Source organism: Sebastes umbrosus, chromosome 7 (assembly GCF_015220745.1).
Source record: "Sebastes umbrosus isolate fSebUmb1 chromosome 7, fSebUmb1.pri, whole genome shotgun sequence".
NCBI classification, from domain to species: domain Eukaryota; kingdom Metazoa; phylum Chordata; class Actinopteri; order Perciformes; family Sebastidae; genus Sebastes; species Sebastes umbrosus.
The window spans coordinates 25,520,657-25,545,832 of record NC_051275.1 but is presented as its reverse complement, the minus strand read 5'-3'; the positions used below and the strand labels follow the sequence as shown (position 1 = coordinate 25,545,832).

The following is a 25,176-nucleotide window of genomic DNA, read 5'->3' as shown; positions in this document are numbered from 1 at the left end:
GGGTCATCATCATATATAGGATAGGAAAGATAACTTAAATTATGAAAAATAATATAATAACAAAAATTAAAGAGAGGGTAGAAAATAATTCAAGGAACAAAAAAAGAAATGCATAAATAAATAAATAATAATAAGACTAGATAGATAGATAGATAGATAGATAGTAACTTTATTGATCCCGATGGAAATTCAAGTTTCCAGCATCACAGTTCCATAATGCAAAACATGTTAGTAAAAAGGCAGTAAAAATGTTAGTAGTTCAAAGTACAAAAAAATATACCAGATATAAAAATACAAGGAGATGAAGAAAAACTGTTAAAACTGAATATAGTGCAGGGTAACAACTGTGATACACGACTATTAAATAGTGCAGAAGAGACTGTTAAAAATTAGTATAGTGCCGGATAACTCCAGTAGTTTAGTCTATGAAAGTGCACCGTGTGGATTATTATCTGTCCTGCAGATCGTCCTCCTTTGTGTCAAAATACAGCAAAAAAATATATAAATGAGCTCATAATTTGTTATTTTGTTTATCTTCGTAATCATCTCAAACATACCGGTATAATAACTTTTGTGCAGTAATTTGTTCAGCCAATAACAATAAAAAACTGGTAAAACACGGAAGAACTCAATTTCCCATAATGCCCTATTCCCATTTCCGCATCTACGGGTTGACTAAGGGGCTCTTGCACGGGGTGAACTTCCTTTCGCTCCGACATCTTGACGAGGAAACATGGTAAGCTCAGTTATTACACGTTAGGACGAAACAAATTAAACAAATTACACCTTTCTGGAATGTATATCCAGCTGTAATCGTTCGGATTATCCGCCTAAAGTATTGTGCTTTCTTACTAATGTGAAAAGAGTGTGTGGATGAAGCATTAAGATGTCGGATTTTACTCATTTAGCAGCAGCTAGCTAGCTAACTCCACCACCATGCCCTCATGTTACCACTGGCTACAGATAATGACCTGAGCTTATCAGTTGTCGCTGATATTATGTGTTAATGAATAAACTATGTGAATGTTTACATAAATCTCTAGCACTGTAAAGCTATTACAATGTCTGCTTATTGTTAAAATGAGAATAATCAATGCTAACAGCGAGGATTGAAACGGTTTGACGCAGACAAGACAAGGCCATCCCATGCCGGCTAGTCGAGTTAACATCAGCCTGCTGGCTCTGTCATCAACCATGCTCCATTATCTTAATGCAAAAGCATCCTTATACTTAAATACACAGATGTTGAAGCATGTGCTGACATGATCCACATGTAGACCCAGTTTGAGTGTGAGAGATGCAAGACAGCTAATAAGGCACTATACTCACTTATAACAGTCTCTTCTGCACTATATTCATTTTGTTAATAGTCCTGCAAAAGCATGTAAACATGTTCTAGTAGAAAATTAAAATACCTACATGTACTGGCAAGTTAGCATAATATGACACTATATTCACTTTTCTAATAGTCCTGTATCACAGCTGTTATCCTGCACTATATTCACTTTGAACAGTTTTCTTCATCTTGTATTTTTATATCTGGTATATTGTTTTCTACTTTGCACTACTAACTTTTTTACTGCCTTTTTACTAACATGTTTTTGCACTGTGGAACTGTGATGCAGGAAACTTGAATTTCCCTCTGGATCAATAAAGTTACTATCTATCTAACTTGTTGTCCTCTTTTTTTCAGCCTCCCAAGCAGGATAAGAAGAAGGATGCTGGGAAGTCCAAAAAGGACAAGGACCCAGTTAATAAGTCCGGAGGCAAAGCCAAGAAGAAGGTATGCAAACCGTGGTTAATATTCATCCAGAATTTGCCCTTCAGGTTTGATGTCATTGCTGAATATTTCTTTGATACGGTGCGTTATAAAAGCTTTTCTAATCATAGCATATTTCTGTGTGACTCTGAGCAGAAGTGGTCCAAGGGAAAAGTGAGGGATAAGCTCAACAACTTGGTACTCTTCGACAAGGCAACCTACGAAAAGTTGTACAAAGAAGTCCCCAACTACAAGCTCATCACCCCCGCTGTTGTGTCTGAGAGGCTGAAGATCCGTGGCTCCCTTGCCAGGAATGCCCTCCAGGAGCTGCTTGCCAAAGGTGAATTTTTCTGCCCCATAGCCCCCAAATACCTGCATCCAAATCAAATATATTTGAGTTTGGATTTAACAAATTAGTCATGATAGGCTGTATTAGTAGGGCAGAGTGGTTGAGGTGTGGTTTTCATCCTACTTCACACAATTTCTGGTTGTGTTTATACTCCGTTTAGGTAAAATTTGGATCAGCATAGTTATTTAGATAATAAAACAACTAAAAGATCCTTACTTATCTGTTGAGTAATGTAAATTAACGCAAAGTAAAAAATAATTTTACACATGTTTTTAAGTAATTTAATGGCAATATTTAAGCACTGTTGTTGCTTAAGGCTCAAGCTGTGTTCACACTACAAGCAACAAGTCATTTTCAAAAGATGCCGGTGACATAAAGCTACAAACTGATGCCCAACACTTTGTTGTGTGAGGGGCGTAACACACTACTAATAAAGCTGAGCTGGTCTCAACTTTTTTCAGCGTTCCAATGACGCAGTGAAGCTTCAACCAATCATATGTTTTTGTTTCACCTTGTTCCGTTCAATCAAAAAAATGCCATCAACTAGTTTCCAGTGCTATTTAATGACACGGCGACTCGCAGACAATGTAGCTGGCCACACTGGTCATTGTGTTTCTTTTGTCGCTCGTAGTGTGAATTCAGCATCAGGTTGTGTCCGGAGAGTCCTGACAGAATTTGCCTGATTGATGGTCCAGCAAGGTTATTTTGGTGAAAAGTTTAAATTTATCCAAAGGAGCAGATGTTTACTATAAATGTTTTTATCAACTGGGAAAAGTGGATCCAGGCAAAAGTCAAATAGAAGTTGAAAGTTAGAGCTAAGCTGAATGTTTCCTTCGACTCTTGAATAATCTCATCTGCCAGAATACATCTTTTGAATTAGAGGTGGAGATGGTTCAAACAGCAACAATAACATGTTTTGTCATCTACAATATTGTGATGCAACGTTAAGCTCATCCCATCAATCTGCCCGACAGTCATCAGCACTGCTCGTTGACGGTCTTAACAGTTATAAATGCTCGCGTTACGTATCCATGCCAACGTGTTTTTGTGGCAGTTCCATCAGTTGTTCCCAAATGACAGTGATTTGCATGGATATGCAGCGTGAGCACTGCTAACATCACTAATCATAGCCGCAACATTGTTTTTGTCATTTCTTTTGAAATCGTTTTAGACTCCCCTTCAAAATATTCAAAGTACAAGTTGCTAGATGAGAGCAAGAGGTACAACAGTCAATGTGATTTCAAAACATTTTAATAACGTAGTACAGTCTTGCATCCCAGATGATGTCAAGCGAACAGTTTAGATGTCTAATGGTGAACTCGGTTTCTTTCTATATGAAATCTGCCACCTGTGAAAAAAAGGTTTGCTGTCTGTTTTAAATTTATAAAATAAAGCATTGAAGTAGGAACTTGGAACGAATCGAGTACCCGTCACATTTCAGTGACGGTGTCTCATAGGAACTCAAATCCACGCAGCTTCAAAGCGGTATTACCATAAAGATTTGAAAACTGCATTAATTTATGTAAAGCATAAACAAGTTTTCATCGACTGTGCAGCTTTGTTCTGATAAATGGATCCGTATCACTTGTCTCACGCACGGGGCAGCATCATTTGCAGGTAGTAATGACATTTGAAACATTCTCTGTATGGTGCTGAAATTAAATAGTTTTTAAACAGCAGGAGTTCATTTTTCAGTCTTCTCTAAAGGCTGTGGTCGTACTGATATTTGAGATGGCTCCATCAACTGCGTAGCTGAATGCATATAATGCTTGTTTACACTTTGTCCTCTTTTATAATAAAATGGCTTTGAAGATGTGAAACTGAGTCATTTAGACCCTTTGACATTTGAAATGATCTGATGCACACATTCACTGGTAACTAATATAAGTGAACATAGGAAATGGTTAATGTGTGGATAAAAATGAGAATATGCTGACGGAGAACATGGTGTTGTTTTGTCTTCCAGGCATGATCAAACTGGTGTCCAAACACAGAGCGCAGCTGATTTACACACGTAACACCAAGGGTGGAGACGAGGAGGCAGCAGAGGAGAAGGAGAAGGAAGAGAAAGAGAAGGAGAAGGAGAAGAAGAAGGAGAAGGCATAATCGGGTACAACAACAGAAGCAATACATCTGCACCTTTTTTCTTCTTCTTTTTTTTAAGCTGCATCCACTGACCTGCAGCCTTTATTGTCTTGCAGGTTCTCCTGTTTCCTCTGATGGGCCGTTTGTAATAAAAGGTGAATAAAAACTGTAAAGACAACATCACAGCTGTGTATTTGTTTATTGTTCGTCATGTGTCAGTAACTGGATTACCTGCTAGTTTGGTAATATGTACAACCAGGTGTGTTAAAGAAAATTTAGTCACAATCTAATCATAATTTTGTAGTTACTGTCATGTTTAAAGTTACAGCCAGGAAAATGATCCAACTCTGGATCAAAATACAATGTGTAATATTTTTAGTAAAGTGTCAAACAAACTGAAGACTGAGTGTAATAGTAGGGCTGCAACTATTATTTTCATTGTCAATTAATCTGTTAATTATTTTCTTAATTAATGGATTAATTGTTTGGTCTATAAAATGGTTAAAAATGTTGATCAGTGTTTCCCAAAGCCCAAGATGACGTCCTCAAATGTCTTGTTTTGTCCACAACTCAAAGATATTCAGTTTACTGTCATAGAGGAGTAAAGAAACCAGAAAATATTCACATTTAAGGAGCTGGAATCTTTTTTTTTTTTTCTTTTAAAGTATTCAAACCAAATAATCGACTATCAAAATAGTTGCCGATTAATTGAATTGTCAATTAATCATTAAATGTTTCAACTCTAATTATAAGATACGGGTGGCCCTATGCAGGGGGCACAATTTTGTAGCCACAGTCTTGAGGCAGGACTGATATTTCTGTGAAAAGTTGTTAAACTCTTCCATATTCACATGGATTTCTAATGGGAAATCTGGGTCTGGTGATGCAGTGACCGCTTAGTGCTCCTTAAACTTGACTGCAAAGAACAAATGGGCAATCATAATCTATCTTGTCATGTACAAAAATTGTCTTGAACTTCTGGTATTGAAAATGAAGTTGTAAAACCAAGTGTGGAACTTGGCTGTGATATAACGCAATGGTAAAAACCATGTCATGCTACCTTTTCAGCAAGGAGGCTAAATAATGCTCCAAATTTAGGGCTAGACTTTGGCAAGGAAAAAAGGGCATGGTCTCTTGACCCCTGACCTCAAGATATGTGTATGAAAATAAGTTCTATGGGTACCCACGAGTCTCCTTTGTACAGACATGCCCACTTTATGCTAATCACATGCAGTCTGGGGCAAAGACCATGCAGTTTTTTAATGCAGTATAAATGTGTTGACTATTCTAAAATGGTGTTTGAATATTTCTGCATACTGGTGTCCCTAAACAGTCTCGGAATACATAAATTGCATAGCATGTGCTCCTGATGTACTGAAACACTGTCCAAATGAAAGGGAAAGGGTTCCTCTTTAATAAAGGTACATTGCTTCATTATTGTACAAAAGTTAAAGGGGCTTTATTATTGTGGCTAGATGATGTGTTGGCCTTGTTTTTAAATCATCTAGCTATGATGAAGGCTTTATAACCTTTGTACTTCAAACTAGTGTTTCTTTATGTCTGTGGGAATCCATCCCCTTTTTTGTGGACACTGAAAATTAAAAATTAACTGACTGGGATATTTTTAAAATGCAAGTACTTTGTGACATTGTGTGGGGTTATTCAAAGCTGTCCAGGCATTATCCTGCTCAAAACAGGGATGTTAACACTCACAGGCATGTGCCACCCGATGCACTCACACCTCATTTAATGCGTGTGTTACTTATCAGCGTCCTTGGTAATGAAAGTCCTCAATTCTGCTGCACGTCGTACACCATGTACCTAGTGTTCGTCATCCAATAAATTCAAAGGGACATCTTGACTCGACTGATCTAGTTTTCAGTGTAAGATGGATAAAACCTAACTTGGTGCAGGAGATGTATCATTTATGCCTTCCATTTGTCTGTTAAAAGCCGCAGGCGGTGAAAGGTTATGAGATATTGATAAGAAATGGCATGAAATGAAGCTATCCCCACTGTCAGATGTTTGCTCAGGGCGTGAAAGACTCGGGAGTCTTGTGATGGATGCTGTCAGACGTCCCTTTGTCACTGCTCAGCGCTACCTCGAGCAGCAGCAGCCAAACAAACTGCAGGATGCACGCCACTGACTGATGCACCACCCATCAGCTCCTCCAGCATCTGTGAGAACACAAAGACATTACTGCCTGTTCTTCAATGGAGGTGACTTCTCACGTTATACTTCACTACTGGCTTTTTAGCACACTTATTGTCACACAACTGAATTCTTTAGTTAGTAATTAAGTATTTTCTGGAGTTTGTGGTGTCTTCTGCACGGAGGTGTCTGTGGCATATTGAAGCAAAGAACTAAGTTAGTGGGGTTTCATTTATTAGATAGCCTTTGCATGTAAAGAGTTTTGCTGAATCAATTCTCATTCATGTAATGGAACAGACTGGAAGTACAGCTCTCTTTATCTCTTTAATCCTTTATAATGAATATTCTCAATGAAGGTGTCTGTCTGGCTCAGAAAACCCTTCTTAACATGGAACTCACATTCCTATAATGTTGGGTAGTGAAGTCAGTGTTTATAATCATTTTTCTAATTATAATGAAATAACAATAATCAGTAATTTCCCTGCTGCATCACCGAAAGTTAATGTGAATTCCTATATTTGTTGATAAATGCAATGCATTTTTAAAGGCACTGCATACCCACACTGGTGTTTTCAGTTGTTGTGGCTGGCTAATCCTATGCACAGGTTGAAGGTGGGTGGAGCCGTGCTGGGGATTTTGTGAGGTCACCAGACCTACAATGAAGTTATCCTACATTTCCCTCTAAAAAAGGATGTGATGTCCCAATTCCATAGCAAGGTTACAATAGTTATAATAGTTTTGAATTTTCAATTCGTTTTTATTTTAGTTTTGACTTTATTATTTAATTTTTGTTTAGGTTTAGTTAATTTTGAGTGTGTTTGTTAGTTTTAGTTTAATTTCAGTTTTTCTGAAAGGTTTATGGTGAAGTGCGACCTGCGGCGAGCTCCCAAGTTGAGTGAGTTGCTCCCAAGCTCAGCGAGCTACGGCTGTTTGATTCTGCGGCGAAGTGCGGCCAAACAAAATTTGGTAAAGGTTTGACTTTCAGCAGCCAGAGAGTATCCGCAGCCAATCAGTAAACTCCTGTGACTCTTGTGACATGTTGACCTATGCTACAAAGAATTTCTTCCCGCTTGAAACACATGAACACGCCTCCCGGCAGCAGAAAATATATAATTATTGCAGCGAGCCACATATTGCCGCTGCCTTGTCACTACTTTTACAGTAGTTTTAGTTTGTTTTTGTTAGGGCCAGCTATAATGTCTCAGAAGTATGTAGCTGCAAAATACATGGTTAGAGAACTGTGTAGGAATGGCCGTAATGTTTATTCTTTGCGCTACTTCACTGTCGGTCATCTCCTGGAAGGTCAAGTCCGTTCAATTTCTGTGGTTCAATGTCACGAGAGTTGACGGAAATTCATGCCGTCTCCTTTTTTTCCCGATTGTGATACATTATAGTTAAAAAACTAAAACTAGAATGAATTTACGTTCATTTTTATTACTTTTTTAACCAGTTAATATCATTTCAGTTTAGCTTTTCTTAAAGGTTATAGGTTTTTTATTAAGTTTCAGTTTACTAACAATATTTTTCACTGCTTATTTTCGTTTTAGTTTACTAAAATAACCCTGGTTATGACGAGTCAAAATGTCTGCTGTAGAAATGCCTGTTCACAGCTGAGCTCCACCCAACTTCAACCTCTAATTCTGTTTTGTTTTTTACAGCTCCTATTCTTGTTTGTGAAGACAGCGTTGTGAGTTTGCTATCTCGCTGAAGGCCATGTGTTGTCTGGCACTTGATGAGCTCATTTTGAGATTTTGATGTGTACTTTGAACTTCATTTTCTGCTGATCATACTCCTCACTGTTATATATTCCTCACTTTTCTGTGTTCCTGCAAAACCATCTGCATTTTAAAGGTGGGTACTGTTTCATATTTTATGAATGTTCATTAAGAAAATGCCAGGTAAGTATCCACTAGTTCTGTCATACTTGCCAATTCACTGTTTTTCTAGCTGACTCTCATCCTTAAATTGCCTCCATGTATCCCAGGATGTGGGAGGGGGATTGGATCTGGTAAGATGGAGGTGGTGAACATTTGTTGTAAGGCTGTATGTTTAAATTGAGAGAATGTAAGACCTTTTTATATTCCTATAATGACATTTTTTTGCGGTATTTTTACATTGTTTGTGTTTCAGATGTCGAGGTGGACGATTGTTCTTAAGATGGGGAGATGTATCGCCCCTCCCACTGTCATGGAGCCTGTCACGGCCAACCTCAGCCGTCAGTTATCTGACATGGGAAGGTTGTCAGCTGATTATTCTCACTGGAGCCCTTGAGCTATAAATGCTGAACCCTGTGCTCACCCTGTCTCCCTCTTCCTACAGCTGACAGCCACTCTGCATCGTCTCCATTGTCTCCAGGTGAATAGGGTAAAGATTTTAACTAGTAGATATCACCATAAAACTTCCCAAGTTCATTTTATATTATTTTATAATTCTTTTTGTATTACAAGTTTTCTGAAATGTTATGTTTAAATATGCAAATGAGGTATTTCCTTATTGAATATGTGCTAATTTACATTAATTTCCAGTACAGAAATTTGAACATTGGATAAATCCAGGTTCAAAATTCTTGTTTCATTTTGTTGACATATTAGACTCAAATGTTTTTACAGAGGGAATTATCAATATGTCTTTTTATCACTCCATAAATCAGAAAATACTGTCAACAGCCATAAAAAATAATCCATTTTGGCCATGTTTTTAGGAATAGTATGTTCTATAAATCGGGCTATAAATGATATATGAACAAACCCCTCTGTAAAAAACTTCACAATATAGATAGGACTGAAACTGGAAAGTTTGGTGTATGCAAGTGATACTGAAGTGGAGATTTCTGGCTCAGAGTCACCAAAAAACAGCCTTTTAAGATATGTATTGTGAAATTTCATACATTTTAAGACACTACAGGTAAATAGGGTAAAAAAAAAAAATAGAAACTAATAAATATCACCATGAAACTCCCCTAGTTGATTACTGACATTAAGACAATTGTTTTTTTGTATTACTAGTTTTCTGAAATTGTAACTTTAAATATGCAAATGAGACATTATCTAATGGTGAATTTAGGAGAACTCTACAAACACAAATAGACTAAATGTAGTAAAATAAACACCTAAATGTCTATTTTAGATGAAAATACTTTACAGGTATTTTACAGAAAAATATTTTTTTACAGAATATACTGTTAAATCAATTTTCGCAATGTTTTTAAGAATAAAATGTTCTATAAATCAGGCTATGAAAGATATATATATATATATATATATTCAGAACGTAGATAGGAATGAAATTGGAAAGTTTGATGTATGTAAGTCACACTGAAGTGGAGATTTCTGGCTCAGAGTGAGAGAAAAAAACATTTTTAATACGCCCTTTACAATAGACATAATTTTTTGTATTATGAACTTCCTGAAAATTTATGTTTAAATATGCAAATGAGACATTATCTAATGGTAACTTTTGGTGAATTTAGGAGAAATCTGCTGACGCAAATAGACAAAGTAGTAAAATAAACACCTAAATGTGTATTTTGGAATTTTTTATTTCCACAAGTCTGAAAGAAGACATAAAAAATGTATGAAAAACAGATTTCAATCTTAGGTTAATAAAATGTTCTAACTAAAAACCTTGTGTGGACTCATGAGCTGAGCTAGTTTGTGACCGTTAACAGTAACGGCATGAATCATCTCTATTTTAGTAATATTAAAGGATGACCTTAAGATATTTGTTAAACTAAAGTACATATAGAAAGTTCTAAAATTGAGCTTTATTTTGCCATTGAAATAATTGAAAACCATGACTCAAAACAATTTCCTTTTCAACAACCGCAACCTTGACCCCCCCCTCCTGTCTATTAATACGCTGTCTCCTCTGCCACTCTGACTTTACTAACTGTCCTCTTCAAGGTCCGCCCATCCTGCTGCCTGTCACCCAGCGCAGCTATCTGAAACACCAGCTTAACTTTACGTTGAGAGCCATGACTGAAGTCTCAAATTAGACCGGACTGCACCGAGCGTTGGGTTGGGCAGTGAACGTGACTCACTGGTATGCATGACAAACAACTGCCTCTGTTCATTATAGATGGTTTCTCTCTCTCTCTCGCTCTCTCTCTGTGTGAGTGTGAGTGTGTGTGAGTGTGTGTGTGTGTGTGTGTGTGTGTGTGTGTGTGTGTGTGTGTGTGTGTGTGTGTGTGTGCGTGTGTGTGCGTGCGCGTGCGCGTGCGTGTGCGTGTGTGCGTGTGTGTGTGTGTGTGTGTGTGATTGAACCTCTCCACTGATGGTTAATTCTCCTCCCACCTCCCCTCCTCTCTGTTTCTGTCTCTCTCTCACACACGCTGGTGATATTCAAATGTCTGCAGGAAGGCTGAAAAGGCAGAGGGAGTCGGGAGTGGGAGCGCCGTCTCGTGGTGATTTAGCCAGGCCACTTCCAGAGCTGGATTTATGGCACGCAGCTGTTGAGTGGCTGACAGACGTGTGAGGGGCTCAAGCACTGCTGCTTCTCAAGCTGCTCTTACCAGCTCCAGCTCTGCTTACTGTTGCGTAGGAAAGAGGACTGCTGTAAACACAACGGTGAGTACTCTGCCTTTTCTTTCACAAAATACTCATTTTGCTTCTTTCAGAACTTAAAATATGTTTTTTTTATAATGGCAACCTTTGACCTACAACACAATTTCTTTAAATGTTATTCTTTCCTTGTGTCTCATGTTGTGCTGATTACTTCATAGTCTTTACAGAAGTAGTTTGGGGTTTGGAAAAAAGTGTTTTAGGTTGCCAGCTGTCGGGAGTTTTACCATACATGGCCAGAGATATTAGAATACAAAAATAACTTTAGCGAAAGAGCACCTCACTAATATGCTCATGAGCAATACTCCATTGTCTTATCATTTTCCGTTAGTTATATGTGTGTCCTGTCCTGCCTTCTTTAAATTTAGTTCACAATGCCGTGTCCTATTTTTAGAAGTTAAGGCATCACAGCAGAGTGGAGCCATGACGCCGGCTACTATCCAGACACACAGACAGAAACTTCAGCCCCGTGCGCTCAGCTTTCGATCGCTCCTCACTCCACATGCCGAGCTCCTCTTGGGTAATTCCTCTCTGCGAACGTCCCACACAATTTGAGCTTTCGGAACTCACTGAAAATGTTGGCATTCGGTCGGGTCAAGTCTCGGCTCAGGGGGAAGCCTGGATTCTCAATTACAGCCGGACCCTGTGGATTTTAGGCAAGCAGATAGTCTGTCTGGCCCTTGCTCTCATCCAGAGGTCAAGGAGCATCACTTGTTTAAGGTTAATTGAGAGGACACCCCTTGGGTAAATTGCCCTGCTAACAGTGCTGAAGTGCTCTTCATCTTTGGGAGCAAGGGACTGTGTTTGAGATCTACAGTGCCTTTTGAAACTTGAATTCAGTTTTCTCTCTTGGGGTATAGGATCCATATTTGTTAAAGCTGACCTATTATGCTTTTTCCCTTTCCTTTAGTGTGTTCTATGGTTTTTTGTGCATGTAAAAGGTCTGCAAACTAACAAAGCCCAAAGTCTACACCAAAGGGAATTACTCCCCCCCACAGAAACACTGCTCCTGAACTGCCTGAAACGCCTCGCTTGAAGTCCTGCTTTTTCTTCCGTAACGTGGTGATGTCACCAAGTAACACATTTGCATAATACCTGCGTAGCGGCTAGTTTGGCACACCCTCAAACAAAGCTAGGTAGAGTGGAGCTGGAGAAGAGTCCGAAGAGTTTGGTTCGGTTGACCAATCACAACAGAGTGGGCCAGCTGACCAATCAGAGCAGACTGGGCTTTTCGAGAGAGGGGGGGGACAGGAGCTCAAACAGAGCGTTTTAGACAGAGGGTGAAAAGAGGTGCTGCAGCACAGCCGGAATGAGAAAAATAAAGTGTTTTTTGAACATTAAAGAATGTAAACGTGTTCTAATAGAAACCTAAAATACAAGTATGCACCTAAAGATAAGCATAATAGGTCCTCTTTAAAGTTTTAGATTGAGAACCTCATTTAAAACGACCAGTTTATCACCAGGAGGCTTAAAAAAGCATTAAAACTATTTTCTCTCTAAGTCAGACTGTATTTCCGATCATAAGTCCCGTAAATTTGAGCATTCCTGGCACTTGGAGCAGCGAGACTGTTCGGGTAGTGTTTATTTGGGTTGCTAGGGAAGGAGCAGTCTGTGGCTGAAGGGCTGGTGGTGGTAACGCTGAAACTGGAGCTGGAAGACGCCTTTTAAAGATCTCCAGCCTCAAAGCTGCTTCCTCCTCCCTCTGCTGCTGAAGCACAGAGGCCTCTTAATGCCTTCATTTAAAGTCATTAGACTGCGTTAGATCAAATTCATTAACAACATAATGAACAAAACCAGAGCTCTTGCAACCTTGCCGCTCATTTGCCCAAAAGTGCAGAGTGGGCTGATCAACCTGCTAACACGCAAATGATGTGTGGTTGTTAATAGGTATACTGCAGGGATATTGGAGTCGGTCAATTAAACAGATCCTGATTAATCTTAGCCCTCTTTTGAGCCTCAATGGAGAACTCAATTGAAAAAAACATAAAAAATAAAATGAATGTTCATGAAACTAGTTGAGCAATGTTGTATCATGCACCGTCACTTTGCTGTTTCTCTGCTGAGATTCGATTTTTCATCATGACTCATCCTCAAGTACGATTAATAAATATAAATGAGGTGAGATGCGAGGGGGGAAAAAAAATGTGCATTCACATAACTTACTACCCATCAACCTTCGATCTCCTCTCCCCTGTGGAAATGGCACAAAGTCATTTTTTCCCCTCATTTTTCAGGCGAGATTCATTTGTTTGGTTGGGAAATAAGGGCTATTCATCACAGCTGGGCTTGCAGGCCATGTGACAGGTCCTGTGGAGAGGCGGGTTTGGTCATAGAAAATACTCTCAGCCCTTTATGCCAACACGTTGCCTCCCTGTGTTTACTGCAAACAGCAAGAAACGAGCTGTGGCGACTATAGGCCTTTTATTATCGGCTCTCTGAAACATCTCCCGGACCTCAGTGAGCTCAGACACCAGCAGCGAGCGCGGTTTGCTTTTATTCATCACCCCTCGCTGTGAGGGCGGAATATTTACTTCATTATTTACAGAAACACAACTTACTGTATGCAGAGTCTGCCAGCCCTTTTTCTGCTTGTGTCACATGGGAGTCAGTGCGATGATGTGCCCGGCTGAACATCTGTTAATGTCAAAGAAGAAACGGTTTTTGGTTTGAAAAATGGCTCCTTAACATGATGGAAACCGCCTTTACTGTGGCAGTAAGATGCAACATCTGTCCCATGTGTAAATCAGCCTGGCTACTGGATAAACACAGCTGAGACAACCGAGATATATCTTTGTTCAGATAACTTTTCCTATGAAGTTTAGATGTGGCAACTATAAAGTATTGATGACGATTTGAAGCAGTTTGTTGCTTGGAGAAAGCTGCAGTCTGTCTTTGTTTCCGTGTTTTATTGACTCATAACAATCTACAACCGACAGCATTTTCTTCAGGCCTTGTCCTCGGTGAAAGCAGCTTTCTCTGCAGCCTGTGTCTGGTTATTAATGCAGATTATTCAGTGGAGTGACACCGCTCCCCTCTCCACGGCCCTTGGCTCCGCTGTGCTCAAATACACACTTCACGTGTCGTTGTGAAATGTGTCCCTGAGGTTCCCCGTTGTCACATTGTCAGATGGTCCAAATGTGCTGACTGGGGGGCTCGCTCGCAGGTTCTGCAGTCGGAGCTCCGCTTGCCCTCGTGTGAGCTGAATACAGAAAACTACAGTTGGTGTCATAACTTGTATTATTTGCTGTAGTTTTTGAAATATGTTGACATTCATCTCCTTGGGTTTTTGTCACTGATAGCCTGCTGCTGTGTGGCCAGAAAGTTCCGCCTCTGCTCTGTAATAAGTGTCATTTTCCTTTGCCTTTGACTTTTTTCGAAAACTGCTGGAAATTCAGTCAAGTTTTCCGTTGGCACATGAGCCAGATCTCCACTGGGTCTGTGCACGAGCTCTGGGCTCATGAATGATTTACTGAGCACTGTGTGAACAAGGCAGTGTGTATGTACACAACTAAATGTAAAGGCTTGAACTGAATTCAGATTTTACTGGATGTGTGAAAGCTGCTTGGATGGGAATCCACCCTCAGACCAAACCCATAGGAAAGATCTGTTGCTTACCATCTTTGATATTGCAATATTGTATTGATTCCAGATATTGATATCTCATTGATGTCTGAATTCATTCTCCAAACGTCTTAAAACTTGCATTCATGGTGATTAGATGGCCAAAAAGGTATGAAACAGTTAAATGGTCTCGTCTTGAACAAGCACCTCGTGTGTGTGCAGGAAATAAAAGTGCAATAAGTAAGAATATGTTACTAGTCACTTTGACTGCAGACTTTATAATCATATTTAAAGCTGCTATAATCAATATTTCTATATTACAAAGAGTGAAACAGGTCGCTTGTAGTGACAAACGCAGAAAATCACAACCCGGCGTTGCAGTTCCCCCCAGCTCTACGAAGAGCTATGGCAACTTTCAGCTAATATGTTTGGTTTTCTGGCCATAACGTTACTGTTTTTGTTAACTCTCGCCGCTCTCCTAGAGTAATTTTGATCTAAGAATTCACTTTACACTAGCTGCTCAGCACCAAACGGCAGACCATAGACTGTATATACACAATGTCACCCTTTGGTCTTTCGGACTGCCGTTTTCAAGCCTTGAGTTCGGCATTTTGGCCTTCGCCATCTTGTTTTTTTGCAACTATAAGTGACATAAGAGGGTGGAGCTAAGTACTACTGAACGCTGAATAAGACATTTTTAGGCGAACAAAATGTTACAATTAACTTTCATGAACTGAAAACACACTGTGAAAGAGTTAAAGTTGTAAGACAAAAATACGGACAACTCCCAGACCAGACAACGCCATGGTAGTGACCTGTCAATCACAAGGTAGCCACGCCTTAAAGCATCCCCTGCTTTATGGTCTATTGGACTCTAAATGGGACCATAATTTACTAAATGAACATCATGCTGTATTGAAGAAGACTTGAAACTAGTGATTGAGACCATAAACTCATGTATACAATGTTTACTGAGGTAATAAATCAAGTGAGAAGTAGGCTCATTTTCTCATAGACTTCTATACAATCAGACTTCTTTTTGCAACCAGAGGAGTCGCCCCCTGCTGGCTATTATAAAGAATGCAAGTTTAAGGCACTTCAGCGTTGGCTTCACTTCTCAGTTCACACTGTGGCAGACAGACACAGCTGGCGACTAGCTGGGGAACATAGTACAGCATTTAGCAGCTCAAGAGTCACTTATTTCCCTCGAGAGGTGGAGATCAAAAACAGAGCGGAAAGAGAGAATATTGGAAACATGACTCCAAATAAATGCTAATGTTCTGTATCTGCTGGATGTGTAAATAAGCATCTTTTTGCACATAAACATACAGTATATTACATATTAATAGTTGTTGTCCATGACCTGTTGTCTCCGACCCCTGACAAACTACACTGACTCTGTGTAATGTCCAATCTGGCTGAACAGCACGAAAGCAAAATGTCTTTTATTTTTAACATATGTTCCTGTTGCCTTCATGTGATGTGCCCAGCCAGCAGATGGTGCGGGAGCAGTATGTCACCACCACCCAGGGCAGCAGCTCGCCCAGGCCGGTGCCCGACCATGTCTACAAGATCGGCATCTATGGCTGGAGGAAGCGCTGCCTCTACCTGTTTGTCCTGCTGCTCATCATCATCCTGGTGGTCAACTTCGCCCTCACCATCTGGATCCTCAGGGTGATGTGGTTCAACACGGTACGCATGACTCACCTTGACAGTTTGTATTTTCAGCTTCTTTCTTTCCCCCTTTTCTTCCTTCCATGCTTCTCTTTTTGTCCTCAGTGTTATTATGTCACTTCCTAATAAGTTTTGATTGTGTATCCATCACATTGACCCAATGACCCTGCTTATTATTGATGACGATAATAATAATAACAATACTATAATTAGAATTTGTATTATTATTATTAGCAGTATTAGCTGTAGTATTATCTATCATTATCTGATATTTGGCCGTCTAAACAGGATAGTTTGTTTCCAATTTCATGGAATCTTGTCAGCTTTCTTTCAAGTCCAGATGGCAACCGTGGATTTATGCAGAAGCAGAAAAAGGGACGCAACAAACCTCCACACACACTTGGATACACACACTGTTGTGAAGTGCCCGCACAGCTAAATCAACTGTCTGGTTTAGTCCTACAGGGAACATTGCTAAATGTGTTTCACATTTGAAAACCTATGAAGTGGTTGGATGAAAAAAATCTAAATTCCTAATATCCTAACCTGGCATATTTTGGATTCTTACCTTTCACATAAAGCTGTTCAGCTTGCAGATTGTGATGTCCCTGTTTAAACCTGCCTTACCGCATCTTTACCTGAATACATGTGTCTTTGTTTTGGTTGTAGGAAGGGATGGGACTCCTACAAGTAAACTCAGATGGGGTCAAGCTGGATGAGGGCGAGTCGGAGTTCCTTTTTCCTGTCTACGCTCAGGAAATCCACTCCAGAGAAGTAAGATAATCAGGAACACACACTTTTCTTGCTCTTCTTCCCACATTCTTCTTCACTCTGCTATCTGTCTTTTTCCTCCCTGTCTTACCTTCTGCTTTCCTCTCTCTTCTATCTTCTTCCAAGCTCATTCTCATAATTCTCTTTGCTCAGTTAAGTGGCCTGACAGTCCAGGCCATTATTGCATCTCACTGTTTAAACTTAAACTAGATTGTGAGATGGATCTGTGCAGAGTACACGTCCTGTCAGCATCTAAATCGAATTCCTTTCAGACACTCGGGCAGTTTTTATCCAGCTGTAGTAAGTGAATTGCATATTTCTGACTGTACATTTTTTGGGAGATGTGTCAGAACAAACTGGATTTGGCAGTCCCACACAGCGCACGTGGTGGTGCCGCGAGCTCCCCATTAACCTCAGGGATATTTGCGGTGGAAAGTAGTTTATGGCCCGCCTGCCAGCAGCAGATGGGAACACTTTGCTGCAGTTGTTTACATGTTATGTCTCTTCTTGCTCATAGCAGCAATTTTTTTGCATTCTTTCTTCTTTACGGGCCTCATTAAAAAGCTAATGTATTCCTCATTTATGGACGGACACTTTCTCTAATGTAGTCAACGGATGTCTAATGAGATTCAGGATTTAGTGAGCCACCGGCGCGCCATCCACATGAAAGTTAGCTTCTTAGATAATTTTTGTAAACAGGGCTTCCTTACAGCTGCAGAGGAACTGTGGTGATTTATTGCTAAGGCTGCCTCGGTTTTAAAACATTTTACAAAAGCTTACTTTTTCTGTGTTTATCACGTCTCAATCGATCACCTGGTGTCACGTCTTCTGCTAATATCTGTGTAAAAAAACTCCCTTTCTAATGAGGCATCATTTATAAAGGGTGTATAAGCTGTAACTAATGGCTTTATTACTGTTTAATAAATTAATGCTTCACAGGTCCGTTAAAGGCCATTAATAAGACCTCAAATTGGCAACCAAAAAGTTATTAATTATATATATACATTTATTGATCATAATTAAAAGTACAGTGTGTAGGATTTGGCGACATCTAGTGTTGTAGTTGCAGATTGTAACCAACTGAGTACCCCTCCGCTCACTCCTCCCTTTCCAAGACTGTGGAAAGGTGAGCTGCCGAGAGCAAAACCATGGTAACGCCGTTCGCCACACTCAAAATCCACCCTTACCTTAATAATACTACTTTAGGAGCGACAGAAGTCAGATGGCAGCTGGCGGTAACATGGTTTTGCACTCTGCAGCTCACGTTACTGCAGTTTTGGAAAATACGTAAAAATGTGAAAGGCTCTCTCAAGCCAGTGTTTCGTTTGTCCGTTCTGGGCTACTGTAGAAACATGGCGGACTCCGTGAAGAGGACCCGCTCCAAAGAACGTAGGCTATATTGCCAAGAAGTGAAAGTCGTTCCATTGCAACATCAACGCCCAGCAGCAAAGCTACGCTTCCGCCATTTTGGACTGAAAGCCGACTACCGGACGCCAGTAAAACATCCGCCTAAATTGCGTCTTGCAAAAGTAAAACAAAATTATTTCTATTCTATTGTCATATTCTACTGAAACTCCTGTGTTGAACAACAAAATATAATAAATATAATAAGCGTTTTCAGTCCAAAATGTATGGAGAAGAGAGTTTGGAAAAACATTTCTGTTTCCAGACTAATGCCCCTATTCTGTTTTCTAAAATATAAAATTCAGAATTTCTAAAAATAAATTGATCATACAAGCAGCAGTGTTTTTCACTGCGTTTGTAGCAGGCAGCCAGCGCAGCCAAAATGTTTACCACTGTGAGAGAGCCAGAGTGAGCTTGAAAGAAAGCTGGATGCAAATTTTTGTGTAAAATCATTCGATATCTCCAACATGGGAGAGGCAGCAAGGGCAAAAGCACTGTAGTCTTTTCACAGCATCCTCTGCACCCAAAGTTACATATCAAGTCAAACATGGTCTGAAAACTCTACCGAGAAGTCTGGAAATTTGAGTCTGTAAAAGAGGGAACTTTTGAAATGGAAATTGTGTATGAACCCTGAGCTCCAGAGTACAGCTGAGGCTGAATAGTGAGCGCACTAGCTCATTAGGTTTGTAGGAATTTGGTCATAAACCAACCTGACCTAATTTCAATCAAGTTAAATCTGAAAATATTCTTTCACATAATAAAGCTGTTTCTGATTTTTATGTTGCAAATGTACAGTATATCATTTTGGATATACACAGCATGGTAAAATGGCTTTTTCTTTTTTTCCAGGACACTTCTCTTCTAGTGCACTCATCGGAAAATGTTTCCCTTAATGCCCGCAATGAAAATGGTGATGTCACAGGGAGGATATCTGTGGGTAAGAGCCAGAAAGAGGGGCACATGTACACACAGAGAGCACTCACGCATAACAAAGTATCCCATTGATGTATGAGGGCAATAGTAAAGTCATTCATGCACTTGTCCTGCAGCGATTTCTCATCTAACATTAACAGTGACAAAAAGCCATCTCTCCATTTATAATCTCTTCGATTTCCATTTAAAATCCATTAAATGCAACATTCCTCTCTCTCACTCTACCATCGCTTCTGGGTCGTTCTACATCACAAAGAGAGCCCCGAGGCCTGTGGACGATCATATTTGTGTGTCTTTTATGGCTCACCAACGGCTGCATTGGGGTGTTTCGTCATAATTAAAAGGCCAACAAATGACCCAGCTAATTGCCCTGTTCCACAGTGCCGTTATGTGTCCTTGATCATTAAGCCGTAAAAAGCATAGCCTGCATCCTCTCGGCCCTCGGTGAATAAAAGTGAAATGCTTGTTAGAGAAGATTACATGCCGGTTCACAGTTGTGGGTACTGGAGCGGGTTAAATATCTCACCGACTGATCTACCTGCTTTAGATTTGCCTCTCGCAGGGCTGTGAACGTTGATGTAGCGGAGGGTGAAGTCACATAACCTCAGATACGTTATCTTGAACTGTATAGTGCTTACTGATTTACACGTTTTTAAATCTACACATTTATTTCCAGGAGGTGTTTACTCGTTTTTTGCCTGTGAGGATGTTTGGATTTTCACAAAGCAAAGCATCATTATATTCTCTAAGCACTGCAGATTTTGAAAAGTATAACAGGAAGAGAGATATGATTGTTTTGTTTCCATGTACTATTTCCAAACCCCTTCAGGTATTCTTGTTTGCTTTTGTTGTTGCAGGTCCAAAAGAGGCTCAGGGACACGCTCGAAATCTGCTCATTAACTCCCACAATGACAACATGCTGTTCACTGCAGATGGCGACCAGGCTGTGATTGGACCAGACAAACTACGAATCACCGGTATACCAACAACTGCCACCTGCTGTTTCCTGGGAAATATTGCACACCTCTTGGCGGAAATGTTTTTTCACATTTGGAATAATATTGACAACAGATGTGAACTCAACAGTAGCAATTTGGTTTGATGGCAAATATCTGTGCAACAATCCGGCAGCCATAAGGAGAAAGACAGATGCAGTCATTTTCATAATCATTCATGTCATACAGTTGAGTGCTTGGATATCTCTAAAGTGCACCTAAATATAAATGAAATGTCAGGAGCTCAGTTATCTACACCTGAACATGCATTAACGCCATGTAGGTGAGATCCATCACATTAAGATTCTAGTCGAGTATTTTTTCATCTACAGTTTTGAGCCAACAAAAGAAATATCACACAATATGTCATATTACACAACAAAGGGTTGAAAGATAAATTATTACAGGCTATTATCAGGCCGAGCCATCCCCCATTGTGTTTTCCAGCTTCGCCTTACTGTGTTAGTGTCCAGTGTGTATTGATTGTGTTAAGGGTCACTGAACAAACACTATGATGGCTGATTCATGCTGAAGGGAGTGTCAGCTGATAGCTTCATTATGCCCGAGGTCATATTGATCCACAGAGAGCAACCCCACTCTTACAATTTAAAAACAAGCTTCACAAATAGAAGCAACACACAGTTGCAGTGTGTAGGATCTGGCAGCATCTAGTGGTGAGGTTGCAGATTGCAACCAACTACTATGGCAGTGAGAACGGCCCTCTCTAGAGCCAGTGTCAGTGTTGCCAGATTTGTCTGGTTTTGACTTTTGATTATGCTAGGCTGGGAAAAAATGTCCCATGCGCGCTCGCGTATTGCTACGCTGTATTGTATCTATGTAATGGTTGTTAAGATTTTTCAGTCTGGACCAAAGTGCCACCACCCTGGAGCCATGCTGCTAGCATAAATGTATATGTGCTCAAATGCTGCAGATTCTAATGGCTCATTAGATGCTCATTTGAAGTAGTTGCAAACATTTTTTTCAGTCTATTTTGACTGCTACATAGCAGACAAGTGGTGATTTGGAATTCACAGAAACCATGTATTTCAGCAATAAACAGATCAGCACAGCGTATTAGAAATAGTATGCACACTATCAGACCGTCAGACTGCAGTAGATTTTGTAACACACCTTGATTCAACCTCTGAAGTGTGTGTGTCTCTTTCTCCATCAGGTCCTGAAGGAGCGCTGTTCCAGCATTCGGTGGAAGTGCCCCTGCTGAAATCTGAACTTTTGAAAGACCTGAGGTGAGTGTTTCAGCCATCTTGTATGGGTCATATTACTGGGTAATGCATGCAGACTACAAGTGGAAGTATAAGGAAGTAATTCAGAACATTAGTCAAGTCCTTGCAGTAAATAAATTGCGCATGACATCCACTGAAGAAATACAAAATCTTAAGGTTTTACGAAACACCTGTAATAGAGTGTATACTATGTCAAATGAAACTAAAGAGGATCAGATTTAGTGTTTAATAACATTAAAATAGCTGATAAATAATATAGGTGGGAGCTGTACTTCTAATACTGAACTGTTTTGCTTTAGGTTGGAGTGTCCTACTCGCTCTCTCAGCATGGAGGCGCCAAAAGGAGTTCATCTCAAAGCGCTGGCCGGCAACATCGAAGTGGCCTCCAACATGGATGTTTTTCTGCAGTCTAGTAAAGGACTGGTAAGAAAAACATTGTTCAGTTACTGAAGTCTTCAACACACCAACTTCAGGTCTGTTTTTTGTTTCTTTTTATTACCAAGGGAATATAGAGTATGCTTTTACAGCAACATGCTGCTTCACGCTTCTATAATCTCTCACAGTCACACCTGGGAGCTTTTCATCCAAGTGCAGTATGACAGTAGCTCTGCTTTTTCAATTTGTTGGAGGGATTTTGTCCAAAATACCTTACAGATCGCCCTGAGAGAGCTCATTAGAACAGTTGTACTTTAGTTTGTTGTAAAAAAGTAACACACATCCATTGCTTGTGGTTGGAAAGGTAAGGCACTGACATACTGTAAACCGGCTGTTTCTTTAGACTTCCAGTTAATCTGTATTTGTGAACACGAGGAGTTATTTATGAAGCTAAGAAAAGAGCACTAAGATCGTTGTCTGTAAGCTGTAATGAGTTCATTGCCTCTTGAACTTATAAAAACATTTGTTTGGGCTCTGTAGGTCTGTTGTGGTGTAGTGGTTTGCAGTTTCCATGTTATTGTTTAGAGAGCTTTGATGATTGTGGCTGAATCAGGGCTGTGTAATAGTTGTGGTGTAGCTAAGTGGCTGAACAAAGCATTTGTATCACAGGCACTGATTTGTGAATGCATTCTCAGTAAAGCAGCACATTTATATGACAACATAGCCATTAGCCACAGGGTATAACACACCCTAATCTCTTTTCTTGCTGTAGGGAAGAAAACTGGGTGTTAATCTGTACTGAATTTGTCCTGGACGATAATAGTTATTTGAATGCTCACATTCTCTGGTTTTCAGTGTTTTTTTTTCTGCCGCAGGAATGTGTGCATCCCATTTTCTTTATTATATCTTCCTTATGGATCAGAGCACTGGTTAGGCTCACTGGACATCCTTCTATCTCCCAGCATACTGTGTCATTATGTGTGTATATGCAGTAGCTTTAAGTGGAAAGAATGAAGCAGAGTGATATTTCCTTGTTGATTCAAATTAACTCTGCGGTCTCTCCTTGTATCGCCCTTGCTCTCTACGCTTTCTGCTGTGCAGCTGGTGCTGGATGCTGAGACGGTTCGCATGCCGAGCCTGCCTCTGAGTGGAGGAGGGGTTTCTGGAAATGCTCAGGGTCTCTACGAGGTCTGCGTCTGTCCCAGCGGCAAGCTCTTCCTATCCAAGGCCGGGGTCACCTCCACTTGCGGTGAGAATCAGGAGTGCTAGAAAGACTGACAAGGTAATCGATTTTCCATCTCTCAGTAGATGCATTTTCTGGGAGGCAACAAGCACAACTGTTTATATCTGGCCTGTTTTTTTTTAATCTTTATACCACAGTGGGTCTATGATGATCTCAGAGCTGGGATCCCACTGGCACATCGTGGCCTGTAAAAATACAAATGCCTGCTGGCGTACATGTAGGAGATGTCATGAGATGAATCCTTTTAGTTGCAGTTGTGACCTTCTAACCATTCAGCTGAAACAAATTGGCACTCCTGTTCCAAATCTATCTGCATCAGAGCTTTGTGGAGAATTTTTTACACACACAGTATCATGGCTGGGCAATGAGGAGCTGGTATCGGCTTACATCCTATGCAATATTATCTTGTGGTGCAATAAATAAATTGACACATATCAAGGGCTTGGAATAATGAAACAAATCTCTCAATTACAGACAGAATGTTATTGAAAATATTTATTTTGGTTTACGTGTTCCCTTCTGGCTCCAAGCCCTTGGTATGTATTTTTTTTGTCTCTGTGTTTAGCATGTTTTTATTTAATTGGGGGGAAAATTTTGAGAAATGCTGGTAAATATTTTGTCATAGTAACTTCAGAGATGGACCTTTTTTTGTTAACTCAAATTCAGATACAACAAACAGACTTGTTTCTTGTTTTGTTTCAACTGCTTTATAGGGTTGAGATTAAAATACCATGTGTTTATTGGTACCATAAAGTGTTACTAGTGTGGTATCACGTGTGTAATTGTGTTGTTTTCTTTTGGTTTATAAGATTACGTATGTTTGGCCTGTGTTGTTTTTAAGCCCCACATCAGCATGCAATTATGCATTAGCTACAAGACAGACAGTTTTTCTTGCAAGTAAGCTGATCTGTGTTTGTTTAGTAACCTCACTTCAGCCAAGCGTCTATGACTAACAAAATATTACCTTTGACCACAGCAACATGGAAGCAAAAACGAAACATTTCTAATAAAGGTACTGTACTTTATGATTCTGAGTGGAAAAATAATGGGATTATTGATTCAGTTTTGCTTTTGCCTTATGGGCCAAATATGCCTTTTATTTTTACACATTATGCATGGCAGGTAATAAACAACATTTGTATCTCTTGTAAGATAAGATTCTCAGTTCACTACGTCAAAAAGGACAATATTTTGTAATAGTTTGGGTTAAGCATCAATTTATCTGCAAGACTGTTTTTAGCATAAGTAATATCTCACAGCAGTGTGTTATTGTCAGTAGATAATTTGCAGTTCTCACATATGTTCTTGCATATTTTGATAAAGTGTGTAATGTGTATTTATTATATTTTGTATGTTGAATAAACTCTGTGCTATTCTTCTATGATGTGTCTGTCAGAACTATTCATTCTCATACTTGTTTTTCTGAAGACTGGCCTCATGTTTTCTAATCAAATCTTATGAGCAAAAAAGGCACCAAAGGACTGGAAGTCTCTTATTACATTTTTTAATGCCCACTGTTGTGTTCTGCTGTGCACTAAAGCTATAATGTGGAGATGGATACAGTTTTTTTTTATCATTTCCTAACCATGTTTATTGGCTCTCTGATGCACTCTAGTGGAAAAGCTCTGCAGTACCACCAGGATGCACAAAACAGAGGTCTGACCATCAGCACATGGACTAACACCAACAACAAACTCCATGGACTAACACAAGCAAGCCAAGAGAGCAATCTTTTTGCTCTTATTCAGTAGGTCCCAATGTTTATTTATTGTAGCACAGATTTGTGGCCTTTGTTGTATTATCAGATCTAGCTCAGAATTCAGATTTGTTTTTGTCTGCTTAAGATTGTTCAAACTTCAAAGAGAAAATGTCATCAGAAAATCATATTTATTTTTTTACATGTGTGAATTTGGCTCTAAAAACAACACAATTCCACAACTTAACTGCATCTGTAAAATAAAACCCTGCTGTCTTTGACATTTCCCATGTCGACACCAACAATCAGAGTAGATTATAACTGAATTCATATTTCTCCACTTACAGGAACAAATGGTTTGTTTTGCTTGCTAACTT

The 25,176-nt window shown here is 39.7% G+C and overlaps 2 protein-coding genes across 4 annotated transcripts; both read left to right on the top strand.

Annotated features, from left to right (window-relative positions):
- The first annotated feature begins 598 nt into the window (after positions 1-598).
- rps25 (ribosomal protein S25) lies at positions 599-4,376 on the top strand. The gene is made up of 5 exons (XM_037775132.1): positions 599-736; positions 1,694-1,783; positions 1,916-2,099; positions 4,075-4,218; positions 4,310-4,376. Exons 1-4 carry the CDS (start codon positions 734-736, stop codon positions 4,212-4,214), a joined length of 417 nt encoding a protein of 138 aa, XP_037631060.1. The 5' UTR covers positions 599-733; the 3' UTR covers positions 4,215-4,218; positions 4,310-4,376.
- Positions 4,377-10,700: 6,324 nt separating this feature from the next.
- sgcg (sarcoglycan, gamma) lies at positions 10,701-25,101 on the top strand. 3 transcript variants are annotated; one of them, XM_037775129.1, is made up of 9 exons: positions 10,701-10,909; positions 15,955-16,156; positions 16,808-16,912; positions 19,163-19,250; positions 20,104-20,223; positions 21,416-21,488; positions 21,785-21,908; positions 22,962-23,142; positions 24,719-25,101. In XM_037775129.1, exons 2-8 carry the CDS (start codon positions 15,962-15,964, stop codon positions 23,127-23,129), a joined length of 873 nt encoding a protein of 290 aa, XP_037631057.1. In that variant the 5' UTR covers positions 10,701-10,909; positions 15,955-15,961; the 3' UTR covers positions 23,130-23,142; positions 24,719-25,101. The 3 variants fall into 3 exon arrangements, with proteins under 3 accessions (XP_037631057.1, XP_037631056.1, XP_037631055.1); XM_037775128.1 differs by lacking the exon at positions 24,719-25,101 and adding an exon at positions 23,241-24,484; XM_037775127.1 differs by lacking the exon at positions 24,719-25,101 and having other exon boundaries at positions 10,702-10,909; positions 22,962-24,484.
- The last annotated feature ends 75 nt before the right edge of the window (positions 25,102-25,176 follow it).